Source organism: Arachis hypogaea, chromosome 13 (genome assembly GCF_003086295.3).
Source record: "Arachis hypogaea cultivar Tifrunner chromosome 13, arahy.Tifrunner.gnm2.J5K5, whole genome shotgun sequence".
Lineage (NCBI taxonomy): Eukaryota > Viridiplantae > Streptophyta > Magnoliopsida > Fabales > Fabaceae > Arachis > Arachis hypogaea.
The window spans coordinates 9,464,559-9,490,445 of NC_092048.1; the positions used below are offsets into that span (position 1 = coordinate 9,464,559).

General features: G+C 31.2%; 5 protein-coding genes across 10 annotated transcripts; all 5 read right to left on the reverse strand.

The window, feature by feature from the left end:
- Positions 1-2,091: 2,091 nt before the first annotated feature.
- LOC112732579 (pathogenesis-related protein 1-like) lies at positions 2,092-2,589 on the reverse strand. Its single transcript, XM_025781331.1, has one exon. The coding sequence runs from the start codon at positions 2,587-2,589 to the stop codon at positions 2,092-2,094; it is 498 nt and encodes a 165-aa protein (XP_025637116.1).
- A 3,976-nt stretch (positions 2,590-6,565) lies between these two features.
- LOC112732582 (pathogenesis-related protein 1B-like) lies at positions 6,566-7,063 on the reverse strand. The gene has a single exon (XM_025781333.1). The coding sequence runs from the start codon at positions 7,061-7,063 to the stop codon at positions 6,566-6,568; it is 498 nt and encodes a 165-aa protein (XP_025637118.1).
- A 2,209-nt stretch (positions 7,064-9,272) lies between these two features.
- LOC112735744 (alkane hydroxylase MAH1) lies at positions 9,273-11,267 on the reverse strand. The gene has a single exon (XM_025785256.2). The coding sequence runs from the start codon at positions 11,081-11,083 to the stop codon at positions 9,479-9,481; it is 1,605 nt and encodes a 534-aa protein (XP_025641041.1). The 5' UTR covers positions 11,084-11,267; the 3' UTR covers positions 9,273-9,478.
- Positions 11,268-11,745: 478 nt separating this feature from the next.
- Positions 11,746-21,621, reverse strand: LOC112737057 (ADP-ribosylation factor GTPase-activating protein AGD2). 6 transcript variants are annotated; one of them, XR_003168867.3, is made up of 20 exons: positions 21,371-21,621; positions 20,539-20,615; positions 19,799-19,899; positions 19,597-19,667; positions 18,808-18,870; positions 18,639-18,683; positions 17,791-17,856; positions 16,969-17,016; positions 16,770-16,865; positions 16,643-16,684; positions 16,237-16,452; positions 15,968-16,099; positions 15,106-15,324; positions 14,707-14,793; positions 14,358-14,621; positions 13,931-14,052; positions 13,746-13,819; positions 12,829-13,277; positions 12,510-12,635; positions 11,746-12,089 (listed from the first exon to the last, which is right to left on the reverse strand). XR_003168867.3 is itself a non-coding variant. In XM_025786790.3 (20 exons), exons 1-19 carry the CDS (start codon positions 21,422-21,424, stop codon positions 12,521-12,523), a joined length of 2,346 nt encoding a protein of 781 aa, XP_025642575.1. In that variant the 5' UTR covers positions 21,425-21,621; the 3' UTR covers positions 11,746-12,089; positions 12,510-12,520. The 6 variants fall into 6 exon arrangements, 5 of the variants coding, with proteins under 5 accessions (XP_025642575.1, XP_025642576.1, XP_072067250.1 ...); XM_025786790.3 differs by having other exon boundaries at positions 13,746-13,824; XM_025786791.3 differs by having other exon boundaries at positions 13,746-13,824; positions 19,799-19,894; positions 21,371-21,508.
- Positions 21,622-23,469: 1,848 nt separating this feature from the next.
- LOC112737058 (pentatricopeptide repeat-containing protein At1g50270-like) lies at positions 23,470-25,420 on the reverse strand. Its single transcript, XM_025786793.3, has one exon. It carries the CDS (start codon positions 25,400-25,402, stop codon positions 23,606-23,608), a length of 1,797 nt encoding a protein of 598 aa, XP_025642578.1. The 5' UTR covers positions 25,403-25,420; the 3' UTR covers positions 23,470-23,605.
- Positions 25,421-25,887: the final 467 nt, after the last annotated feature.

Here is a 25,887-nt window from a genome sequence, read left to right on the forward strand (position 1 = left end):
ATTTTAAATTTTTATGTGTTGTTTTATATATGAGATAAGTAGTGGTGAACGCGGATCAGTTCAGATATGACCAAAATTTCGATCCGATCCGCACTAAAATCATAGAATCGTATCTAATATCCGTATTTTTTATGTTTGGATCTGATCTGATCTGATCCACACATTTGCAGATCCGCACATTTGCGGATCGGATCGGATATCGGATATATATATATATATATATATATATATATATATATATATATATATATATATATGCAAAATACAAAAATATTTTTAAAAGTTTATTTTTATTAAAAAATATCAATAAAATTCATTTTTTATATTCTTTTAAATATGTTTACTCTTAAAATAATATTAAACATACTTTTCTTAATAATGAATGAAAATAATACAACATATATAATAATTATTAGTTGAAATAAAACATAAAAAGAATATTTACTTATTTATTTCTTTATTTTTGCGAATACGCAGATATGCGGATACTTATACAAAATCCGCAATACGATCCTATTAGTGTGCGCATTGGATCCATATCCGCAATTTTCGGATCGGATTCGAATAAACACTTCGGATATGCGGATCGAATACGATCCATGAACACCCCTAGAGATAAGCATTCAATTAATTGAATGTGTAATAGTTTTGGAAATATTTAATATTTTTTGTGTCGTATTACTGAACTTCTGGTGTCAATTTTAAATAATTTTAGTACTATCTTATTTTATTTTATAAAGTCTAGTAATCTTTTAGGATGGGATTTACTTTTTACATTCTGTATCATTATATTTAAATTTCGATGTCAATTTAAATAAATTTCGGTACTATTTTTATTTCTGACAAGAATTCAATCCAATAAGTGTGAATATACATTCATTCAACTAAATAAGATTGTAATATAGTGCAAACATATTCATTTAAGTCTAATATAAGAAGCAATGCTCTTAAAAAAAGAAGTAAGAGCAACAGAAAAAAAAAAGAAAGAAAGAAGAATAATAAGAAGCAGAAAAAAAAATGCAGCATTAAAAAAAGATATTTTTGTGTTTTTTAAGTAAAATTTCGATATCAAAATTAAAAAATTTCCGTGTTATGTTTAAAAAATTTTGATTTTATTTTTCGATAAATTTCTCAAGCAAATTTTTTATGTTAAAATTAAGAATTTTTGTGTCACGATTAAAAATTTTGATGTTATTTTTCAATAAATTCAGCATAATTCTTTCATCCTCCTTTTTCTTTTTTTTTTCTTGTTTCACATTTTCATAATTCTTGTTTCACCATCTTAACGAAAATTTGTGTTACGGTTAAAAAGTTTCGATGTAAAAAAATTGAAAATTTTGTGTATCACACTTACAAAATTTTAGTATTATTTTCTGATAAATTTTGCATAACTCAAAACTCCTCCTCTTCTTCATCATTATTATTATGTTCTTTTTCTTCTTTTTTTTTCTTGTTCATCTTCTCTTTGTTATTTTACCTTCTCATAATCCTTTTTAATTTATTCTCTTAACAAAAATAAAAATAAAAAATAAAAAAACACATAATACTACAAAATCACTTAAAAAAAACTCTCTATTCTTAAAAAAAACACACACACACATAATTCATTATCGTCTTGTTTTTTAAAATTGTTTTTAATTTTTTTACTTTTTCTCTATCCTTTTAACATCACAATTTTATCTATTCACTACCAGCTACTACTTCCCGCCGTCCATAATGACCACCCCGAAACAACTTTATGTTGTGTGGTCGTCAAAACTACTTTTCATCATAAAATGACGCAATAATTATAAATTGATTGTGGAAAATATAAGTTAGAACTTAGAACCATGATATTATTAGTACTAATTGAGAACATTTTTAATTATTAAATGAAAAAGTATACCCACATATATAGATCATAGAACAGAGGGCAAAAAGCGTTTGACAAATTAAACATACACAACCATATAGTTGCAAAACAAAATAACCATAAAAAACTGCAATACCAAGAACCATATTGCATAGTGTAACAAACTTATTTAGTAATTAAGGGATATGTATGTAGCTGCGTTTAACTTGGATTATTATTTGGTAAATACTAATTAATCATCAGTAGGGGTGACCATGGTTACCCGGAGGGTCATAGTAACACATAACAATGGTGCCTCCATTATTGTTACACTCGACTCTAGCACACCCTAAATAAGTAGATGCCTTAGAAACCACCTGAGTGTAGGTAAGACATTGAAGGGTACCATCAATGCAAGAGTTGGATTCGTAGTCATAATTTCTTTTCTGTGCCACCCACCATGCCACAGCATCTACTCCTGTAAGGGTTTTTGTCGGACCACTTGTAAGCATGTTCCGCGCAAAGGGACTAGATTCGATATATTTGACCCGCATACAATCTTCAATGTGGTTACTCAAAAACTTGTTAGCATGTGATTCTAACTCAGAATCCCACACTAGAGGTTTAACCCCAACTCTTGTACGTTCAACATTGTGAACTTTAAGATAGTCTTGTGGAGAGTTTTGACCCAACAAACATAATGGAAGTATGCTTACAAAACTTGTTGTTAGCACTGCCAGAATCGGCAACTTTCTCATTCTCTCTCCTTTTTTTTTTTTTTGGGTTATGTGATAATTGCAAAAGAGTGTTCGAATTCTTATATATATATATATATATATATATATATATGTGTGTGTGTGTGTGTATAGTAAGAGAAATTTTAGTGGACAAATGATTTCTTTTTAATAGTTAATATATTAAGTTGTTGATATTTTATCAATTTTTACATACATACATCATACATGTATATATGAATCGGAATAATCAGTACACCAGATTAATAAAGAGTGCATACATAAATTATTAATATTTTATAACACTTCTATAGCCTATAGGGACGGGCTATTATGTTAATTACGAAACTACTATCTACTTAGCCGAGTTCAAATAATAATAATAATAATAATAATAATAATAATAATAATAATAATAACAAGAAAAAGTTTAACGAGCAGTATTTTAATATTTTTATTAAAATCTTATCAGTACTTAACCAGTAAAAGAAAAATGAGTAATTTTATATCAATATATAAAATTTCACATTATTAAAAATATTAATAATAGCTAATTAATAATTATAAATCACAAAATTTGTTAGTCGTCTATCACTCTAATAATAATAATACACAATATTTATTTCTAGATTAGTAAAAAAATGTTGTAAAGGCATTCATTAAAGAAAAAATATTGCAATGTTTTAATTTAGTTATTCATAGAATTTAATTTTAATATGTGTAAAGTAGTTATATAAAAATAATCAATATGAATTACGTATCGTCATATCAGTAAAAATAATTATATTTTACAATTAACACATGTATGAATAGTCATTTAAATTAAAAGAATGAACATAATTAGACAATAATATAAAATGATTTATATTGTTAATATATCATATTATCTATTAAATTTTTTATTTTAAATATCCTTAATATTAAATATTTTTAAGATTCTCGTTAGCAAGATTTTTATTCGTTCAATTATACCATAGTTGGTATTCAGCTTACTTGAGTAAGTGTATTAGTTAACCAAAGGATCAAGAAGGCAGCATACATCAAAAGTATTAGAAATTTTCTATTGTTATATTTTAAAATGTGTTTTTAGCGTACAAGTTAGTTAAATTTTTAAATAAATTATTATTTCTAACTTAAAAATTTGAATGATGACATTTTTAAGAATGAAATTTGTAAATTAATTTGAAGATTGAATTGGTTTGATATATAGAACGAACTACTTAAAACGAGTAGTTTATTATGTAGCTTTGTATAACTATTATAGCCTTTCATGGATATAAAATAAATTTATATCTTTTATAGTTAAAAATATTTATTTATTATTTATTCATTATTTAAAAAAAAAGTGGAAGAAAATATTAGAATAACATCTTCACAAACAAAAATAGAATTTATTATTATGTCTTTTATATGTGTGATAGACACATATCACCTCAGGCTGGAATGGAGGGAACAGCTAGAGCGATTTCAGCAAATGGAGACTCAGATAAAAATATACTAGAATCAGATGTGCGCCGCTGGTGGCATCATTCTCGTTGGTGGCAGCACCGCTATTGATGGCCCACAAACATCACTGCCTTATGCGCCGCCTCATCAGGGCCACAGAAACGACGACGAGGACGACTACTTGGATCTTTAGTATTTACTTATTTAGTGCTTTATTTTATTGTTTCATTATATTTATTTAATTTACTTGACTTTTAATTTATTTGTAAATAATAGGTTTCTATTATTTATAAATTGACCATTAGTTGTGTGAAAAATAAATTTAAATAAAAAATTAAAATTGACCATTAGTTCACAATTTTTTTTTTAAAAAATTGACATTACCGTCGGATTTACTAATGGAATAATTCGATGATAATAGTGCAGGAAACAATTAATTGTGGCGCCAATATTATCGTCGAAAAAATTCATCGAATAGTTTTTCGTGCAGATAATCCGTTATTTACCGGCGAAATTTATACCGTACGATTCTTTTTTACGGTAAATCTGATAGTAACAATTTATTTTTCTGACAATAAATTTAACGATACTCAACGTTTTTCTTATATTGAGAACCTCCCAAAATTATTCAGAACATAAATTATTCCATATTTATAAAATACCAAATCTGAGAACAAATAAGCAGATATTAATTTCGAATAATACTTGTATGGTATTTCAAAACTATGACATAATAACCATCAACATTTTAACCACAATTACTACTTTCTGTGTCTTTTTTTATTAATTTAAACTTTAAAAAATTAATATTAAAATATAATATCAAATCTTCTATGACAAAAAAGTCTAGTTCTTCAATCCTTATTAAATTTCAAAAAATAAAAATATCATAAGACAAATAAAAATAATATTGATACAAAATTTACACAAACAAAAAAAATATATTAAAAATATAACTATTTATATAACTTAAACTAACTTTTATAAGTCACACCAAAACCATTTCAACAATCATCACCTATCACCAAACCCCATGTATACCAATTACCAAACATTCTTAAATCTTAAGTGGTTTCTTTTGCCATCTTCTTACCGTTTTTACTAGTTTATGAACTTGACGCATGTATATATATGTTTTGTGTGGTCGTCAAAACTACTTTTCATCGTAAATTGACGCAATAATTATATATTGATTGTGGAACGTATATATATGTCCCCGCCATGAAATTATTAGTACTAATTCAAGACTTTTTATTATTATTAGAATTTAATTTTAATACATTATTAATATAAAATAATTTTACATGTACATTTAATTACATAATATTATATCAATAAAAATAATTACTTTTTATATTGACCACGTGATAATTTATCTAAAAAAAAAAAAAACGTTATTGCATGACTGTGTATCAAAATTAAACTCTTCTAATTATTACATGAAAAAGTATACCAGCATATATAGAAATAGAACACAAGGCTTAACAAACATACACAACCATATAACTGTAAACCAAAATAACCATAAAAAAACTGCAAGACCAACAACCGCAGTACAAGTGCAACAAACTTATATATATCATATCCAGATTACATTAGATTCACACTCCAAATTAGTCTTTAAAAGAATTTAATTGGACACATAGTCTTAATAATAAATTTAAATTACCAAATCAATCATCAATTTTTTTATTTTATTAAAAAAATAATCACACTTCATATCTTGGATAAAAAATAAAATATAAATCATTCTTCATCGTTATTTAATAAAAATACCAACTCTCATAATATTTTTTAAAAATTCTTAAATAATTCCATCCACGCATTACGCATACGAGCAATTTGATATGAGAATTAATTTGTTTAAGAAATAAAAATGTAATGTAAAGTCTGATTTGGTAATTAAAATTTGTTAAAGATTAATTTGAAGTATTAGTCTTTGAGTTTAATTTGGATTATTTGGTAAAGGGGATGCTCCCATAAAAGATGTAGAAAACGTCTTTTTTTAAAGATACTTTTTAATAATTAAAATTTAACACATATAATCATTTAAATTATGTTATTTTTGTCAAAATTAGGTCAGACAAATTAATTTAACCGAAAAACAGTGAATCAAATTTTGAATCCGTCTAAATTAATATTATTTTTTATAAAAAATGACTACAATACCTCTATTATATAAATGACTAAAATACTTTTATTATATATATTAATTTTGAGAATCCTAAATTCTAGCTCTTTTCTTCTCTATCGTTATAGAGTTAGAATTTAAAGTTTTCAAAAAATATATATATAAAATAGGGATATTTTAGTTGTGTTTTTATAATAGGGATATTGTAGTAATTTTTTATAAAAAATATTAATTTATATCGGTTCAAAATTTAATTTATTAATTTTTTTGTTAAACTGATTTATCCTATCTAATTTTAATAAAAATAATACAGTTTAATTGATTATATGTGTTAAATTTTAATTTTTAAAAAAATATCTTTAAAAAAAAAATATTTTTGTTGACATCATTATCTGAGTGGCTCCTTTGATAAATACTAATTAATCAGTAGGGGCGTTGACCTGCAATAGGAGCAGGATGATAGTAACACCCAACAAGAGTGTCTCCATTGATGCACTTGACTCTAGCACACCCTAAATGAGTAGATGCCTTGGAAACAACCTGAATGTAGGTAAGACATGTAGGGGTACCATCAATGCAAGAGTTGGATTTGTAGTCATAGTTTTGTCTCTGTTCCACCCATGATGCCACGGCATCTGCACCTGAAAAGTTTTCAAATGAGGAATCATATGATGCAAAGTTCCGGCCATAGAGAGTATACTGAATCTGTTCCACCCTCAAACAGTCTACTGTATGCCTACTCAATAATTTGTTAGCATATGATTCTAACTCAGAGTCCCATAATAAAGGTTCAACTCCAACTATTGCACGTGCAGCATTGTGAACTTTAAGATAGTCTTGTGGAGAGTTTTGAGCCAACAAACATAATGGAAGTATGTTTACAAAACTTGTTACCACTGCCAAAATCGGCAACCTTCCCATTCTCTCCCCTTTCATTCTTTTTCTTTTTTTTTTTTTTCTTTGGGTTATGTGATTTGAATTCAGATATATATAACCGTAGAAATTTTAGAGGGCAGATGATTTTCTTCTAATAGTTAACTAATATACTAAGTTGTTGATATTTTTCAATTTTTGTACGCATATATCTATGAATCCATATAATTATTAATAACCAACGACCTTGACTCTTTCATTACTTGGAGGGTCAAAAAGGCTTTTGAACCACCGATTCATTAGTGAAATTAATAAGTAAAGGCAAGGGTCATAGCCTCATATATTTTACTACTTAACTTAAATGTAGTTAACCTTTCAGCTCGATCATTTCGCCATTCGCTTCTCTAATTATTATTATTATTATTATTATTTAGTCAATAAGTGTTTTACTGACAATTTTAAAATGTTAAATGTCGAAAACTTGTATTAAAAGGGTTTTGCACTTTTGCTAATTTGTGCCCTAGGGTATAAATTGAACATATTATAAAAGAAAATATTTTATAAAAATTATTATAAAAATTAATTTTTTTTTTTATGTTTTTAATGTATTGAATACATCAAAGGTTAGATTAATTTTGATAAATAAATTATGATGACAAATATTTATTGAATTTTTTTTTCGTCAAAAATATTTATCGGATTAAAAGTCCAATTATGGATTAATATGTGTTTTAGTGATTGAGGCCTATTATTCATTTCTCGTCTAATAATATTGCCTGAATATTCCTTTCATACTTCAATTCAATGTATAAGCCCAATACCTTTCACAAGCATCGTTAAGCAAAAATGCAAAAGAAGAAGGTTCTGCATTTGCAAAGTAACAAAGTGATAAAGGAGCATTTGTCTTCATTTCTGGAACAAAAGGACATTAACAACATAACAAAGACAGTTGGAGTTCTAGGAAAGAAACAAAACACAAGGACAACGTCACTACTACAAAGACATCAGAGGATCAACATTCATAGAAAAGAAAGAGCAAAATGAAACAGGCAAAAGCAAAAAAGCAATACAATGACAACAGAGTAGTGAAAAAATTTCATAAAGAGCAGAGGTGGTGGAGCAGCTCCTCAACAAGCTGAGTTAGTGGAGTAGAATGAAAAAAATATTGCATGCCAATGGAGATAGCTTCAACAAGCAGATGGTACAAGAAATTAGAAGAGGCAATGAAGAAGAATATGTAGATCAATATGCATCTATAAATCTGGCCTCACTTCACCATTGGAGAACAAGAAAAATAGAGCAAAATTCAAGAGCATCATCTCAACATATTTGAGCTGAATTCTTTTTCTTCTACTTGTGCTTCATTTCTGATTTTCATTGTTATGTTTATCTAGTGTCATCTTTCCGTAATTGAGAAAAAAGCTAATAATGTGAGTAAAACAAAAAAAAAAGTCATGAGAGAAAAGGTTAGAGAGATGCATGAAAAAAGTCAAATGAATTGTTTCTATGTAATTTGGTTTTAGTGAACTAGGATTAGTTCTCCTTGCCAAGTTGGGAGAGCACTTGGTGGTGTGTTGAATCTGTTTGGGTTCCCCTTCTAAGTTGGGACAGCACTTGAAAAGTTGAGCTTTGGTGAAAAAAGCTTAGTGGTAGATACTAGATAAATTAGATTATAATTCATTAGTATCGGTGATTGTAATTTGGTTGATTATAGTGAAAATTCTACTATAGTTGTGGTGGAGACTGGACGTAGGTTTCATGACACTTGGAAATCGAACCAGGATACATGCTGGCCTCTATCTCTTCTTTTCTTCTTTGTTTCTATTTGAGTATGAGACAAAACAAAAAAATCTCCTGCATATTTAACTTTCGCAAAAACAAAACATAATAAGTTCTATTTTGAGCTAACTTGATTCAATCCCTTCTGAAGTTCTAGCAGTTATATTAAATTTTTTTTATTATTATATTTTAAAATGTATTCTTAGCGTATAAGTTAATTAAATCCTTAAATAAATTATTATTTTTAACTGAAAAAATTTGAATGATGACATATTTAATAATGAAATTTGTAAATTAATTTGAAGATTGAATGGGTTTGATATATAAAACGAACTATTTAAAACGAGTAATTTGTTGTAGTTTTGTGCAACTACTATAGTCTTTGATGGGTATAAAATAAATTTATATCTTTCATAGTTAGAAATATTTATTTATTCATTATTTAAAAAAAAGTAGAAGAAAACATTAGAATAACATCTTCACAAAGAAAGATAGAATTTATTATTGTGTCTTTAACTATATTTCAAGATAAGAAATCACACGGTTAAACTTAAAAATAAATAAATAAATAAATCAAACAATGCATAATTTATCAAAGAAGTTAAAAACAATCACAAATGAAAACAATAAGACAAATAAATCATATGAAGCCCCATGCATGCTTGATGCTTCCATTTCCATCCATCAAATGCTTCTTTTAGTAACATTGACCTTCAAGCCATGTTTCATGTGAAGGACAACAGAAACACTTGGACAAACATTATGACCTTCCACCACCTGAAACTGAAAGTTCCACAGCAAAGCAATGGCAATGATCTTCATCTGAATGAAGCTTATACTTTTTCCCAAACAACTTCTTGGGCCTGCATTAAAAGCTATGAACTTGTATGATGGTATGTGTATATTGATTCCTTTTTCTGAAACCCACCTTTCTGGCTTGAATTCCAAGCAATCTTTTCCCCATGTTTGTTCCATTCTTCCCATTGAGTACAAAGAGTAATATATCATAGTATTTGGACTAACAGAATCTCCACTAGGAAGTATATCAGATTTGATGGCACATTTGTGCTCAAATGGCACTGGAGGGAAGAGCCTCAGAGTTTCACATAGAGCTCCATGCAGGTAAACTAGCTTGTTAAGATCTTCCACCCCTGAAGCAAGCCAATTCTCATCATTGGTTCTCAACTTTTCTCTGATTTCTTCAAGGATCTTAGCTTCAACAAAAGGATGAGTTGAAACAAGCCAAAAGAACCAACTAAGACATGCACTAATTGTGTCCCTGCCTGCTGCAAGGAGATTAATCGCCGTGTCTTTTAGAAACTTGTCGTTTATTTGTCCGATTCCTCGTTCCTCCACAAGAGCTTTTAGCATATCAAAGTTTGATTCATCATCTTTCGCGCAATTGACTCCGCTTTGCTCTTCATTTCTTGATGATATACATTGGTGCAAGAATTGGTCAACAATTTGTTGGGATTCATTGGAGTTCTTCTCTTGTCCAATTCGGAGTCGTTTTTGTAGCTTCCACAAACACCTTGGGACAATGTGTCTGTAAAAGATTGTATCTTCCATTTTGTTGAAAGCTTTCTCAAAAGCAACCTCTTGGAATTCAGTGGGATTGTTGGGTAGGCATTTAGGATCGAATCCCAACACAATGGAGCATATGCTGTCAAAGGTTAACCTCTGAAACATGTCTTGCAAGTCCACAACAGTTCCTGATTCTGAAGCATGATTGAGAAGTGGAATCAAGCAACTCTCCAGCTTCTTATGACTAACTTTTTGAACAACATTCTTAAAGACGTTTTGTCTGAACAATAATTGCAGTATATCTCTATTGTACTTCCATTTATGGGAGTCAGAATTGAATATTCCGTCTCCCAAAATCTCAAAAATCTCGTGGAACTCAGAACCTTTGCCATAGTTGCCAAAGTTCTTGCTTGTAATGTGGTGCACGTTCATAGGATCACTGGTGAGGACAAAGTTAATGTTTGTGAGCCAAGGTCCTCTAAACTTAAAAGTACCTCCATGGTGTTTCAAGACTGAGGTAAGGTGATCATGGATATTGGGCAAATTACACAAAATCCCTGGTAGCATACCAATTAAGGGCCAATATGTGAGGGGGGTATTTCTATTGCACCTCCAAAGATGGATGAAAAAGAATAAGAGAATGGCTACAAATACAATAACAAACTCAAGCAAGCTCATCATCTTGGTGGCCTTGAGAGCTTGTGTTTCAAGTTGTGTCTGAGATACATGAATGGTGGATTTTCTGATGAATATATATAGGTACATTATTCTGTAAATGAGGATAACGCTGAGAATAAATGTAAATTCATTAGTGTTCTATTAAACCCCCAACAGTTTGCACCTGAACTACAAAACCAATGTATACCACCCCATTTACCTAAATAGCGTTTAGGAGTAACAATCAAGTGTACCAAACAAATTTAATCCCTTACTAAAAAAAAAAAAAAAAAAAAGAACCCAATGCTCTTTAGGATTATTAAAGGTACCAAACCATTGCACATACCTACACTGCCGGACGAATAATAAACCAGTGTATTAAAGTGCTCTTTCGGATGAGAGTAATAAATTGCTCTCCAGAACAATAGAACTGATGTATACCGTAGAATACCTGAAGTGCACTTTGGGCCAGAGTATTAAACCAATATACATATAACTTGGACCATCAAAACTCCTAACTAGAATTTAATGTGCATTCTCAATCAGCCCATCCCTCGTGAAAGATAAGTTAGAAGTTAACCATTAGGCGCCAAGACACTCACTACATTTACACATTAAAACACAACCATTGGATCATCTAATTTTCACTTTAGGAGTATATTTGCATGTGCTTGTAGCATAGCTTGTTGCTTTAACTTTTAGGCATTTTTTATTTTCCACATAAAATGTCTTCCACATTTTTGAAAGTACAAGATAATACACACACGATATAATTCCACATTAATAAATTCCATCAAGCACCTCGAATTTGAAGTGAGGGCAAAACATTAATGGTTTTCACATCTAATCCAACGAAGGCATCAAAATGTGCCTTGTTTACACATCTGTACACGTGCTTTTCTGATTGAACTTCAAACCAAAAAATCAATGAATGTAAAGTACACAATAAGATATAGCACATTACTATAATAATTGTCATTTCTCAATTAAGCAGTTTTTGTCTTGTAAATTGGATTTTGGAGTCTCAAAATGCAATCAGCAGAGGTTCGGTTTCATAAAAGGAAGGAGCTGTTAGTCTCCGAATTCCACACCATATCAAAGTTTTAGCTGCCACCTGCCAGATATTGGAAAAACCGATGGGAAGCCAAAGGTTAAGGGTCAATTCAACACAATTAAATGACTTTTTGAGGCTAATAAACAGGGATCAATAAATTACAATATTCATCTTTTTTCCTGAGAGCGAGATATAGTTATTGGTTCTACGGCCTTCAATGTTATGTTCAGAACTCTTCTAAATAAGAAGTGAACATAAAATAGAGCAACACTTTTTGTAAGTAACTTGAATATATTAAGATTTTCATTAGAGGTGTTCATGGGATGATCAGAAGCATTCTCTATAATAGCAAGAAATATGGGGACTCGGGTGAAATTCAGTTAAGACATAGGCACATACTTAAATAAGACATAAACTCATTGTGCTTGATAAACAAAAGATTATCCTCAACATCGTTAAGTGTTAACTCAATTTATATACCGTTTCCATCTTTACTGGTGTTCAGCAAGCATGATGAATAGTTCTTCGTCGGTTATTGCCCCCATCTCCATTGCTCTTTCAAGTACAGTGAGTCCGCCGGCATCTTTAACTGACGGTCTAGCACCCCTGATTAATTTGCATGTAAGTCTTGAAAGTAGGATAAAGATACTAGCAAGCTTAATACAACTCTCTCTCTCACACGCACACATAAGTATATGTAATTGATGCAAAATAAAACATGAAAAGCTCGGCAGAATAAAAGGAGAATAATGGAAACACAGTAAAACAATGGCTTAAACAAAAAGTATTAGTTTATTACCTTCTCAACAGAAACTTCGCCAGTGAATTTTTTCCACCGGTGATGCAATGGTGCAAGGGAGTTCTACCATGATAGTCTTGCATGTTTACATCAGCAGCAAATTGAAGTAACAACTCAACCATTAGTGCATGTTCAGAATGACATGCTAGATGTAATAATGACCAACCATGGAAACACTTCTGTGTCTCATTAGTCTGTTTAATGCTGAGGCAAGATTCAGAATCCTGCTCATGGCCTTCCAATATAATACATTCTAAGTCCAGGGCTTTAGCATCAGCATGGGAAACCACATCATCATATTTTGTATTTACTACATTTGAGTTTGAGATTACAATAAGGCGATATACTTCTCGTACATCCATAGCTTGAACTGCTAGCCAGAGTCTTACAGAAACTGAAGGATTCCCGGGAATATCCTCTTCTCTGATAATTAATGATTTCTGTACATACTGATTACAAAAAATAAAAAAAAAATTATATCAGAATAAAAACTGAAGAAAGCATAGGGTTCCTTATCTAGTACATCAATCCATAACATAATGCCAAGCTGCAAGGGTTCTGATAACAGTATCACTCTTTCGTCTATAATAACTCCCTAACACGTTTGGACATAACTACGACTTAGGATCATTCAAAAGCAATTATAACAGATTCCAAAATGGTAGTGGTTATGGATGTATTATCTATAAATACCTCAATAAAGTCAACAATAATATTTCTTTGAAAATTTTTCCTGTGCCTAGAAAACCAATCAGGTAATGCATAAAATTAAAAAACCTTATAAAACAGACAAATTGTGCCTATCTTACACGGAGAAAATAAAAATTGCATTTTAACACATCAAGCTGCTCCTACTACCATAATCCACATACATAGTCACATGCAGATAAAAAGTGAAATTGAACTGAAATTCTTACCTTTGCCTGTATGTACTTTTCCTTATCTTGGAAGGCATCCATGAAACATGGTTTTGCTGGCCCATTTGATTCACCTACTCTGCAGATAATTGTTCCCAAAAAGAAAGGATTACAAGCTCAACTACTAAATAAATCAACAGATATGTAGCACATAATGTACATTGGTTAATGAGCCAAAATTTTACCTTTCATTACCAAGTAGAAGCATGCCTTCCCATATCGAATTACAATAAGCATTACCCAACTTATCAAATAACTCCAAAATAGTAGGCTCCCATACCTTAACATCTAATGTTATAGATCTCACCTGTGGTTGGCAGATAAAATATAATAAACTTCAGAAAATGGTAACAGTTTGTTAATACCAAAAAAGAAAACAAGTGTCCTTCAGACAGAAAGAAAGAGATTCTACAAAAATATGTTAGCACTGTAGTGCAATACTGCCATATGACCATCCCAGAGAACTAAGATCAAGAAGTAAAACCTTTAAATCACAAACTAAGGAAAATTAAAGGTAAACTTCAAAACAAATTTCACCCAGTTTATAAATTTTTTCTCATTTCCAAGTAGAAGTAAAATAAATGGTTTTCCTTTATATATTAAAGCATGCACCTTCGAGATATGAACTCCAAGATTTCGATGCACTCCAGAGCATTCTATACAGAGTAATATGCCAAGGTTTAAAGATGCCCAGTCCGGATCAGCAGCACTGCATTCAGCACATTTATCATTCCCAGGAATTCCCCTTAAAATCTTAGAGACACTATGGACTTCCTTTGGATATATGTCATCCATCAAATATTTGTCACCATCCTCTGATTGACTAGTTGACGAAGCACCAGTTGCTGAGTTTCTATTTTCTCTATCATAACGAGGCTGCAGAAATTACAATGGAATAGTGTTAAAATCTTATAAGGACATTATACATAGTGCTATGCTTCAAAACGTGCAAATAGATAACCTGTTGAAGAAAGTGAGAATTAAAGAGCGACGTGACAGCCCCAGTAATTTTGTTTACCCAGTCCATCCTATCAGCTTCATTTTCTGCCTGATAGAAACAATATGCAGAGTCAACTAACAAAAACCAATATGGAACTACAATAAACCAGCACACGGCCTTTGATGCAAGATATAGAGAAGAAACTAAACCTAAAACATTCAATGGTACAACTTTAACAAACAGAATGTCCATAATCCCCACGTTAGGTTCTAAACAAGAAAAAAATTTATCTCACACGAATGAGAGGTAAGTGCAAGAGAAATTTATGTTTTGTTATCACCATGATAAGCTCACACATTATTATAGAGGAATATCTAATGATTCGTTACTTCAAATATAAGAAATAAGTCAACCAGTCACCTGCAGAGTATATGTTTTTGAGGGAGAAATTATACGGAAGCAAAGACGTAGATCTGTATCCTCTGCATCCATCTTTATAGAGGATGTGCACAGATCAATTGAACAACAACCCAAAGCATCCTCATTTTGTGATGATGACCTGTTGTGCCTTGATCGAAATCTACCAAACATGCCACTATTTTGTTCAGGAGGACGATTATAATTATATGACTGAGCACCCTGGGGGACAGATTGGAAGAAAAGAATTAACAGTTCATCAAGAGGTAAAAACAAAAATATGAAACAAATATGTATTAGTACAAACAGTAATAGAAGTTAGTGAAGTTATTGATGATTTGATGGTAAGATGAAATTGATGTCAAAATTCAGCTGCATTCGGACTAGATATCATATTTTCTTTTAAGGCTAAACTGGTGTCAACTTCAAAATGTTAGGATTATATATATTGCCTTATTAGCTTTGAGCTATATTGTTTGTTTGTCTTCTTTGACTGATGAGAGGAGACAATTTCCACCAAACAATTTGAAGACATACACAGACCCACCCTAATTAGAATGAATAGTAATATAAGTGACTTGGGTTTGGTTGGTTTGTGTTTTTATTTCCAATTTTCTCTATTTTCAAGATTTTGTGAAGAAAAAAATAAAAACAATAAAATCTTGTTTCCAATTTTTATTTCTTATTTTCACTTTTTCTTTACAAAATCTTAAAAATAGAAAACAGTGAAATTGAAATTGAAATTGAAAATAAAAAATGAAAACACAAACCAAATGGAATGATATGAAGAAAGGATGAAATAGATTTCAAAATTCAAAGTATCCAGACTAATAGTACAAAATATGTTTTTGAAATAAATAACTACCTTGGGTTTGGGTCCCTTCATGCTGTAATAAAATAAACTCCCCTGGTTATCAAGTACAAAGAACCTCCGTTTCCAATCTCCTCGTGAGCTTGAAGAGCGTTTTAATAGATAGCCCTGTTTAACTGTTTGAACCTAAAACCAAGGGTGAATAAAAGAATTACAAGTCATAAAATAAAAATAATAAACAAAATAAATGAAGAGGTAACAATGCATATAACATGTGCAGGAGAACTTTCATATATTTAACCAGAAAAAGGCCATTTACTTGCCTCCCCTTTGGCCGCAGGCTGCATCCCTCCTTCAAAGCCTTTGTAAGTGTTCAAACCTACAACATGTGTGCCATCAGCACCTGGCAAGGGTTCCGTGTTGTTAGAAGCTCGTGTGCTTTCCAACTCAGCCTGTGTTCTGTATTCTTGGATTCGTTTTGCAAGCTTATCTTGTTCAATATTAGCCAGTTCTTTAGATTGTTGTGCACATGTTAACACCTATGTTCAAGACAAAATATAAGATTGTGTGAAATTTCATGGTGCAATCGGGTTTTAATCATTGAAATTACAAAAGCAAATATTGAAGAGATTATTTCAAAGTTAATCAAATTTTGCAAATAGATGTGGAGTGTAAATCGCATTTTCAATGAAAGGCTTTTTGGACAATGAAACAAAACCCCATTTGTACCTGGTGAATATACGGTTCCATTTGGCTCAATAACTCATAGCCCTAAAGTATAAGAGAACTTGTCAAATACAAAAGGAAAAGAAACTGAAAGTTTACAAATGAAAAATTAGCAAACCAAATAACAGACCAGCTTAAAGTATCTTAGATGAGCATCCATTATCGCACTAATGGACTCCAAGAACTCATACTTCTTTTTCACTTCGATATTCATGAGAGAGTGTACCTGCACTCCTTAAAACCCAATAACCAGGTTCATAATATGAAAAAGATTGTAGAGATGCCAACAAATAACAAAGACAAAAGATACATAATTGTACAAGACATACTAGATTGAAGCGACTTTTTTCAAATGCTGACTTCGAATTTTGTAGATCCTGTCATGAACCAGAACAGCGAGATAATTGATTAACTAATTTCACTCGGTCAGTAGGACTATGCCAAATATAACAATAAAAGTGTATAATTAGATAACCATGTGAGCAAATATGTAGAGTCATCTGTGAATCAAGCCAAAATTTCAGATCTAGCAGCAATGCATATTTCCAAATGATACATGGTCATATAAGCAATACACACCAACACTTAAAAATGAAGTTCGGGCCTCCTTCAAATTACAACAGATCAACCCTTTTAGATTCAGATGAATGTAGATATCAGCGTGTGCCAGTATCAACCTGACTGATATTACAGACTAATATTGCCTTTCAGTGTGTGCCAGTATCAACCTGACTGATATTACAGACTAATATTGCCCTTTTCATGGTACACCAGCTATATGTTTAACACAATATATAACTAACATCACTTTTTTAGGTTGTCACGTCTGAAATAATCACTTATTGAAGAAAGAACAATGAACTATCCAAGAATAAGTTTAAACAATTTGGGCAGAGATGAGAAAATAAAAGTGATAACTTTATCAACATTTTGCCACAAAACACAACTAAAGTTTCGATCAGATAAGAACCACTTACATATACTCATTACGATGACTATAATAAATTTTAGATTTATACAGAAAGTGATGAAATACATTCTACACCAGTTATCAATGTACACTCTGGCCGGAAACTTTAGTATGCATGCACGGAATTTGAAGAAAAAGCAACTTTTCACAATCTAATCATTTATAAATTGATAAGGCAAACCTCTTCTAATTCAGCAACAACGTCTTCCGGCGTATTTTTCTTCAAAGATACAAATTTTTCTCGTGACTGAAAATTGAAGAGATACATGAGTACCTTTAGAAATAGAAACCAATCAATAGCAACTGTGAACAAATGACTTCAAATATGGTCCAAATAGGCTTAACCATAGGAAGGACTACAAGCATATGTGCAACACTCTTCCGAGGAATTCTAAAAGCTAAAATATAACCAAAAGAAGTCAACTAAAACAAGAAGAAAGGGGTGAAATAAAAAGGATAAAGTAGACATCACATGAAGAATATTCAGGTAGCGAGAACGGAAAATGATTATCAGCTTGACAGTGTGGATCACAAGCACTGAAATGGAAGAATATATATATTGCAGGGACAATCAAAACATTGACTTATCAACATAGATATGATTCACTGAAATTACTAACTCTGGCCTTTTCTCAGATTCTAAAATTAGTGGTTTATAACTTCAATTTATATAGAGCTAAAAAAGCTGCTCTTTTCAGTTTCCACAACAAAGCTGAAAACAGATTTCTTTTTTAGGCTCTAGTTATATATATACTGTAATTCTATAAGTGTGTTTGTGTGTGGGGGGGGCGCGCACGAGAGAGAGAGAGAGAGAGAGAGAGAGAGAGAGAGAGAGAGAGAGAGAGAGAGAGAGAGAGAGAGAGAGAGAGAGAGAGAGAGAGAGAGATGATGATGTTTTTAATTCTAAAACAAAAAGGAAAACAATTGGCTAGAAAAAGGTGACAAGAACATACTGTATATTTTGATATATAAACAATGTGACGAATAAAGTCATCAATTTGATAAAAGATAATTTTATTTTCTAAATACCTGATCATAAGAATGCATAGCTTTGTCAAAACGTTTCCGAGAATCCTGACACAGCCAACAAAGGATAATTTAAACAAAAGTATACAGCATGCATATTATTAAGGAGAAAAAGAATAAAACATAGAAGCAAACATTCATGCTTGAGACAAAAAGGTATTAAAAAAAAAACCTTTGCCTCTTGCAAATCAACATTCATAAACTCTGCGAGCCGGTCAATCATCACATGTTCAACCTATACAAGAAATCTGTCAAATAATTACCAAACAAAAAATCGATATCAATTGTCAACAAAAAAGGGGAAGATTGGAAAACGGCTTTGGATCTCGCAATATTCAAGAAAAAGTATACTTAAACAAAGAATGGATTCTCAAATCTCTACTTTAATTTATTTTTCAAACAAAACACTCCTTGAACCTTCAAAACATTTTGTCTCTGTGTAAACATTTAAGTTTCATTTATTTTCCAAATTTTTAGAGGAATTTTCATTTATTTTTTTATATCTTCAAGTGAGGCCTGCTTTTGGCATGACGCATCTCACACAAAACAAAGCAACATAACCATTTTACTATTACTACATTCAGGAAAATATATATATATATATATATATATATATATATCCACACAATTTCCATAAAGATCTTTGCATACCATCAGTAAATGGGTACTTCACTACAACAAACCAACTTATCATCCTGGCACACTCACTATGATTAAATGTGTATGGCAAGTTTTTGCTTTGATATTTAAAAGATGATATATATATATATATATATATAGACACACACACACACTAACACCCCCCCCCCCGGCGCGGGGAGGCGGGAAAAAAAGATCTAAGCTAGTAAATAAAAGACCAGAGACCGTTGCATTCATGATAAAATACACCTAGCACAAGGGAAGTTTTGATCGCTACATGAAACCTCATGAAAAAGGTGCAGCATTATGTTCAATGGCTTACCTGCGAACGAAGAAGCTCTTTAAAAGTAGCTAGCTCACGTAATGTAGTAACAAATCTAGATATGACCGGTCCTGGAAAAGAGATAACAGAGAAAGCAAATAGATTCTATAATACTTACACCTACAAAAATATAGCACTCACATAAAATACAGAACATGAACCTTTAAAACAGAATATATGTAAAATCATGACTTTTAACAACCTCCAATTGACACGCTAACAGGGTCATCCAGGCCACCGCCAAATATTTCTAATGAATCAGCAAAGCCAATTTCTCCATTATATGCTTCCCCCAAAGCTGTCCTGAGGAGATACAGATAAAAAATCAACTACTTTCTAATTTGCAATTCCAAAATAGTCTGATGGGCTAAACCACGTATTTTAGATACCATAATCATTCAGTAGTAAGCTTTCACTTGGAAGACCATACAACAAGTCATTATTCTGAACGATCTAGCAGTTTACTAAATTAAGCTACATAAAAGACTTAAAATCAAAAGCCAAGTTAAATTTTCTTAAAATCGATGTCACTATAGATAAACAGAGTCGATACATCATCAACCAAATTTACAATTACAAAATCCATATTACATATATGCACACTTATTCACAAAGAGATGAGCAAGGATACCTGAGAGTAGGATAAGAAATTTTCTCAAAAAGAATTATTAAAATAAAACACCAAGATTATACACCCACAAATGCAACAAAACATTTAATTTTTTTGCATATGATTGATAGAAATTCACTTGAAACAATCATGAGCAGAGGAGAAAAAGATCCTATTTCTTCTTATATGAAAAAAAAAATAAAAAAATAAAAAAACACTCATGTATAAAGTTATATCTTTGAAATCTCGGGCAGACTGTTTTTGCATAACAATGGCAATGATTGATTTAAAAAAATAGTAGATCCAATATAGGAATACCATAAAGAACTTACATAAACTTCTTACATCCTTTGAACAGCTTCTGGCACCGATCCTTTAACTCATCAGCATTTGCTTCAAGAGACAATACCTGTCCACGAAGAAAACTAAATTATTGGCAAGGAATCATCTTTCATTCTTTCTACTTTCGGTACATGACTATTAACCTTTCTAAAGCATCCATGAATCAAAGAATCTTGATCAACATCGATACATGAGAAGTGCAAGTGCACATACTTCTTTAGGGGAGAAACAGACAATTTACCTTCACATAAATTGAAGAGAAGGCAAGTTCTTTTTCTTTAAAAAAAAAAATAAATAATGAATCTTTATTTATTTCTACTAATAAAAGCCAATCAATCCCATTGCCTACTAAGACATAGCTGACACCATAGAGCAGACAAGAGTCATCCATCCTTACATAAATTAACTTCCATTAATCCTCATTTGCTTACTCATTCCAAATCAAGGAAAAAACTATAGAAATTAAAAAAGAAATTTTCAAAATTAGCAGAGCAAGCAAACCTAATGCTCATCCCAAAGGACCTAAACGAAATCCTCATTCCACAATCTTCCACAAACCACAACACCTAATTCAATCCTAAACTAACTAACCATTCAAGATTCCAGCTCATATCGTTGTGGTTCACTATGAAACAGTATCTCAGAGAACAAATCGAAACACTACAACATGCCTTCAAATCATAGCATAAAAAGATTTTCACAACAGTGAAAATGAAAACAAATCTGAAATGAAGCTGGATGCAACTAACGAATTGGATTGCGAGAAAGTGAAAAAAGGACTAGAATGGAGGCTGGATGCAGGTAAAGGTAGTAATAGTTTACCTGCTTCTGGAACATTGGAGAATCATCGAGCTTGACGAACGCCGAAGCCATCATTGATGGTGTTCGTTTCTGAGTTGCGTTTTGCGGTGTTCGTGTTCGTTGTGTTTCGATGTATGTGGCTTAGTTAGATCGCATCATAACATTAACATAACATAATAACACCATCTTATGCCACACTGTTTTTTTTTTTTTTTTTTTTTCTTCCCCATCATGCCAACATGATTCATTATCACATCACATGCTTCTCTATCAATTGACCATTTTGTCCCGCCGTAAACTTAAACCCTCGCTTCTTAGTTCTTACCACTTGGTCCTTTTCCACACCCCTGTAAAGTGTAAACTAATTACAGAAATAAAACAATTCAAACATAATTTTTTTTTTAGAAAGAAAAATAAAGTTAGCTAAATGTTTGTAAGAAAAAAAATCCTTTTTTCTAAAACTTTTCCTTATTATATAGTTAGCACTTGGAATTTGTTTATCTAGTTGATTATTTATCTGTATGTGTTCCGAAAATATACAAAATTCTCTTATAGTTAGTTATCTCAAGAGCTGTAATAAATTTAATTATACTTTTATATTTAATGATTTTATTATGAAAAAAATGTGTGTTATAGTTATAGTTATAAATTTTAATTATACTATACTATAATATTAGTATATAAATCAACAAAAAGAAAAATGTTCTCTAAATAGATAATAATGGCTAATTATATAAGTGTAACTACCATTTCTCGTGGTATATGATTGCATTTTTCTTTTTCAACCCGTATCATGAATACATGAACTAAGCTTTCACTACTACTCATTGTAGGTATGATTACATTTTCTGATACAATGAGCATATATACTTAGTATGAGTTAAATCCGTCATTTTCATTGGTTATGACGTTATGTGATACGCATCTCCTCTTGGCCTGAGCCTAATAAGAAAAAGAAAAGTATAGGTAATCAACAATATTTTTAAATAATGTATGAATAATGTGAATTAATAGAGTTAAAAGAATAAATTAATTTTAAATTTAATTAATAACAATAAATTAGGATGTAATGTATTTTTATTTAATTAGTGGTTATTTATATTCTTTAAAATGATCATTGTTTACCTCGCACTCCCTATAAGAAAATCTCTATTTTATAACGGGTAGAGATAGGTGACATAATAATGACATTAAAGCTAAAAGCTTAGCGCTTAATTTAACAAGCCAAGAATGACAGCGCACTTGAATTATTTAACTAATTTATGAAAAAGCATGAAAGCAAATGAATAATCTGTTTTTTTCCAACCAAATCCGGGACCAACATTGATTGCCTCATATCACAGCTATCTTTGTAATAGTGATATTTCCGTTTTCTAATCCTATCTTCTGAAAATAAATCAAATATAAGTCTATGATACTGACTATATTTAACTAAGTATGGTTTGTAATTTGGCCATTAACTGTGTTTCATTGGTTAAAACTTCTCATTCCACCTTTCATTAAGGATTTTTGTTGAAACTATCATCAAATTATATATCAGTTTAATCAAATATTTAACTCAATCATAAATCATTTTTGTTCAAAAGTCAAAACAAGTATATGCATTGGAGATCATATAATCCAATATGGTAATATCTTTTCTTCAACCCATAATTATCAAAACCGAACCGATAATTAACCCAACCAAAATATAAATTATTGAATTACTAATTTATTTGTTAAATTACTAACTAAATTGGTTAACCCAGTATAATTAAATAATTATATAAAAAAAATTTATATAAATATTTTTATTGTTTTTTATAAAAATATTTATTATTTTTAAATTTTAATAATTTATTAATTAGTTTATATTTATTATATTATTATATATTATAAATATTTATTAAAAAATTATTATTATTGCAAAGCACTGGAGAGCCGTAGGTTCACCCGCATATGCGACCCGAATACTTCGGTTAGGTCGATATTTACTAAATTTGACCGGTTCTTTTTGGTTCTTAACTTGAAATAGTTATGGTCTTGGACCGAACCGATTTAAGATATAACTCACCGATATTTCGATCGAATCGATCAATGGGATTCGAATTTGATAACTATACTTCAACTGACAGATTATGAGAAAACAATTAGAAATATTACGCAGTCAACACTTTTTCTTTGTTTTTGCTTTACATTTAAACCAACACTAGCCACTTCTCCCATTTTTACTTAGCACAGCCCAAAAAAAATCCGTTGCTCTAACCAACCATGTCTTTAAGATTCAAGTAGGCTAAAATCTTCACACACTCGAACCAGTTTCAGTTGCAACACTAAGTTATCCAACATCGAATATACATCAGATGATTCGTTATGTGAATGATCAAACGCTTTAAACTCATGAATCAAACCATTCACTTCTATCCAACTGCACCCTGGAGTTTTCTCTACCTTTGTTCCTTTCATGAGCTTCCTCATAAGTGCAGCTCCTTCCCAGTTTTGACACATTGAATACAAGTTTGCCAGAAGTGCATATCTTCCACTATGGTTCGGCTGCAAATTTATCAAAGACTTACCTATAATTTCACCCATCTCATAATCCTTGTGGATCATGCAGGCACCAAATAAAGCTCCCAAAACACCAGGACCAGGCTTCATTGGCATGTTATCAATTATGTGCTTTGCATCTTCTAAGTACCCTGCGCGACCAAGCAGATCAACCATGCAACCATAGTGGTCCATTTTCGGCTTCAAATGATACACTTTGATCATCAACTCAAATAACTTTTTCCCTTCCTCTACAAAACCGCCATGAGAACATGCAGCAAGGACACCAATGAAGGTAACTTCATTAGGATGAATGCCACTCGTCAACATGCGCGAGAAGAGCTCCAACGCTTTTGAGGCTTCCCCGTTAACAGCCATCCCATTAATCATTGCTGTCCAAGTGAAGACATTCTTGACTTGCAAGTTTTCGAATATCCTCAAAGCCTCATCTATGCATCCACATTTTGCATACATATCCACCAATGCCGTCCCAATTGCTGAATTCAAATTTGCCTTATTACTACTCTCTATGTACTGATGAACCAACTTTCCGTGATCCAATGCTCCTATGTGAGCACAAGCACTAAGAACACTCGTTAGCGTGAATTCATTAGGCACAATATCATCCCAAACCTTGTCCCAAAATACTCGAATCGCGTCTTTGAACCTCTTACAATGCACATAACCAGCTATAAGCACAGTCCAAGATACTACATTTCTATAAGGATATTCATCAAATACTTTGCATGCATCACCACAAAGACCGCACTTGAAATACATATCCACAAGGGCGCTGCAAACATGAGCATCTAAACACACTCTCCCTGCTACAACATAGAATCCATGAACCCACTTTCCAAACGAAGCATCACCAGCAAACGACGCAGCGCGAAGAATGGCAACAACAGTGACCCCATCAACTCCAATCCCCAAAGATCTCATCTTCACAAAACACTCTAGTGCCTCCCGAGGATACTCATTCTTCACATACCCATTGATTAACGCAGTCCAAGCAACAACGTCCCTACTGGAACTTTCATCAAACACCTTGCGTGCACTCTCAAGAAACCCAGAATTCGCAAACGCCGAAACAAGACCGTTACAAACGAATTGATCAAGGTTGAAGCCAAATTTGATAACTTGAGCAAAAAGCATAGATGGGTCTTGACGAAAAATATTGGGGCTAGAGAAAACCTTGAGGAGCAAAGGGAAGGTGTGTTTGTCCGGAACGACGCCGTTTGATCGCAATGAGGAGTAGCAGAGAAAGGTGGTTTGAGGGAGGTGGGAGAAGGTTGCGATCATTTTGTTGAGGAGGCGAGTGGTGGGAGCATGGAGGATAGTGTTGAAGGGAAGGGCAAGATGGGAATTTTGACATTGGAGATGAAAGAGGTTGCAGAGGAAGATTGTGTCTTGTGAGAGAGAAGAAGTGAGGATGATGGATTGAATCTGCTTCGATTGTTGTAAGGTTTGGTGTGTGTTTAGAAGGGACACAACTCTGTTGCGTAATGAAGCTATGTTTAACAACATTGTTGGATTCCTACGACAATAAATAACCTAGTACTAGATTCGGCTTTTATTTATCCTTTGGATTTTTTTTTTACATGACATCTAACTTATTCAGTTATTTGTATTTCCTTTTTGTTGATTTTCTTAAAATTTTTATCTCGTTTGTAATGTTTTGGTCGTCTTCATGATCTTTAATAATTGTAATATAATATAATTTTAAGAAGAAAATAAGATAAATATAGTTTTAAGAGTTTAATTTTTGATATATTGTTAATATAAAATCTTTTACCAAATTATTTAATTACGTCAGTTTTTTTAGATAATTATTTATATAAATATTTAAAATATAATTATTATTAATATATAATTGAATGTATGTACAAATTTTTTTATATTTTATATTAAAATTAAATTATTAATAATATTAATACTCATTAAAATTTATCATTTTATATAAAGTTAATTTGGTCTATTTATATAATTTTTTAAATATTATTAAGAATTTT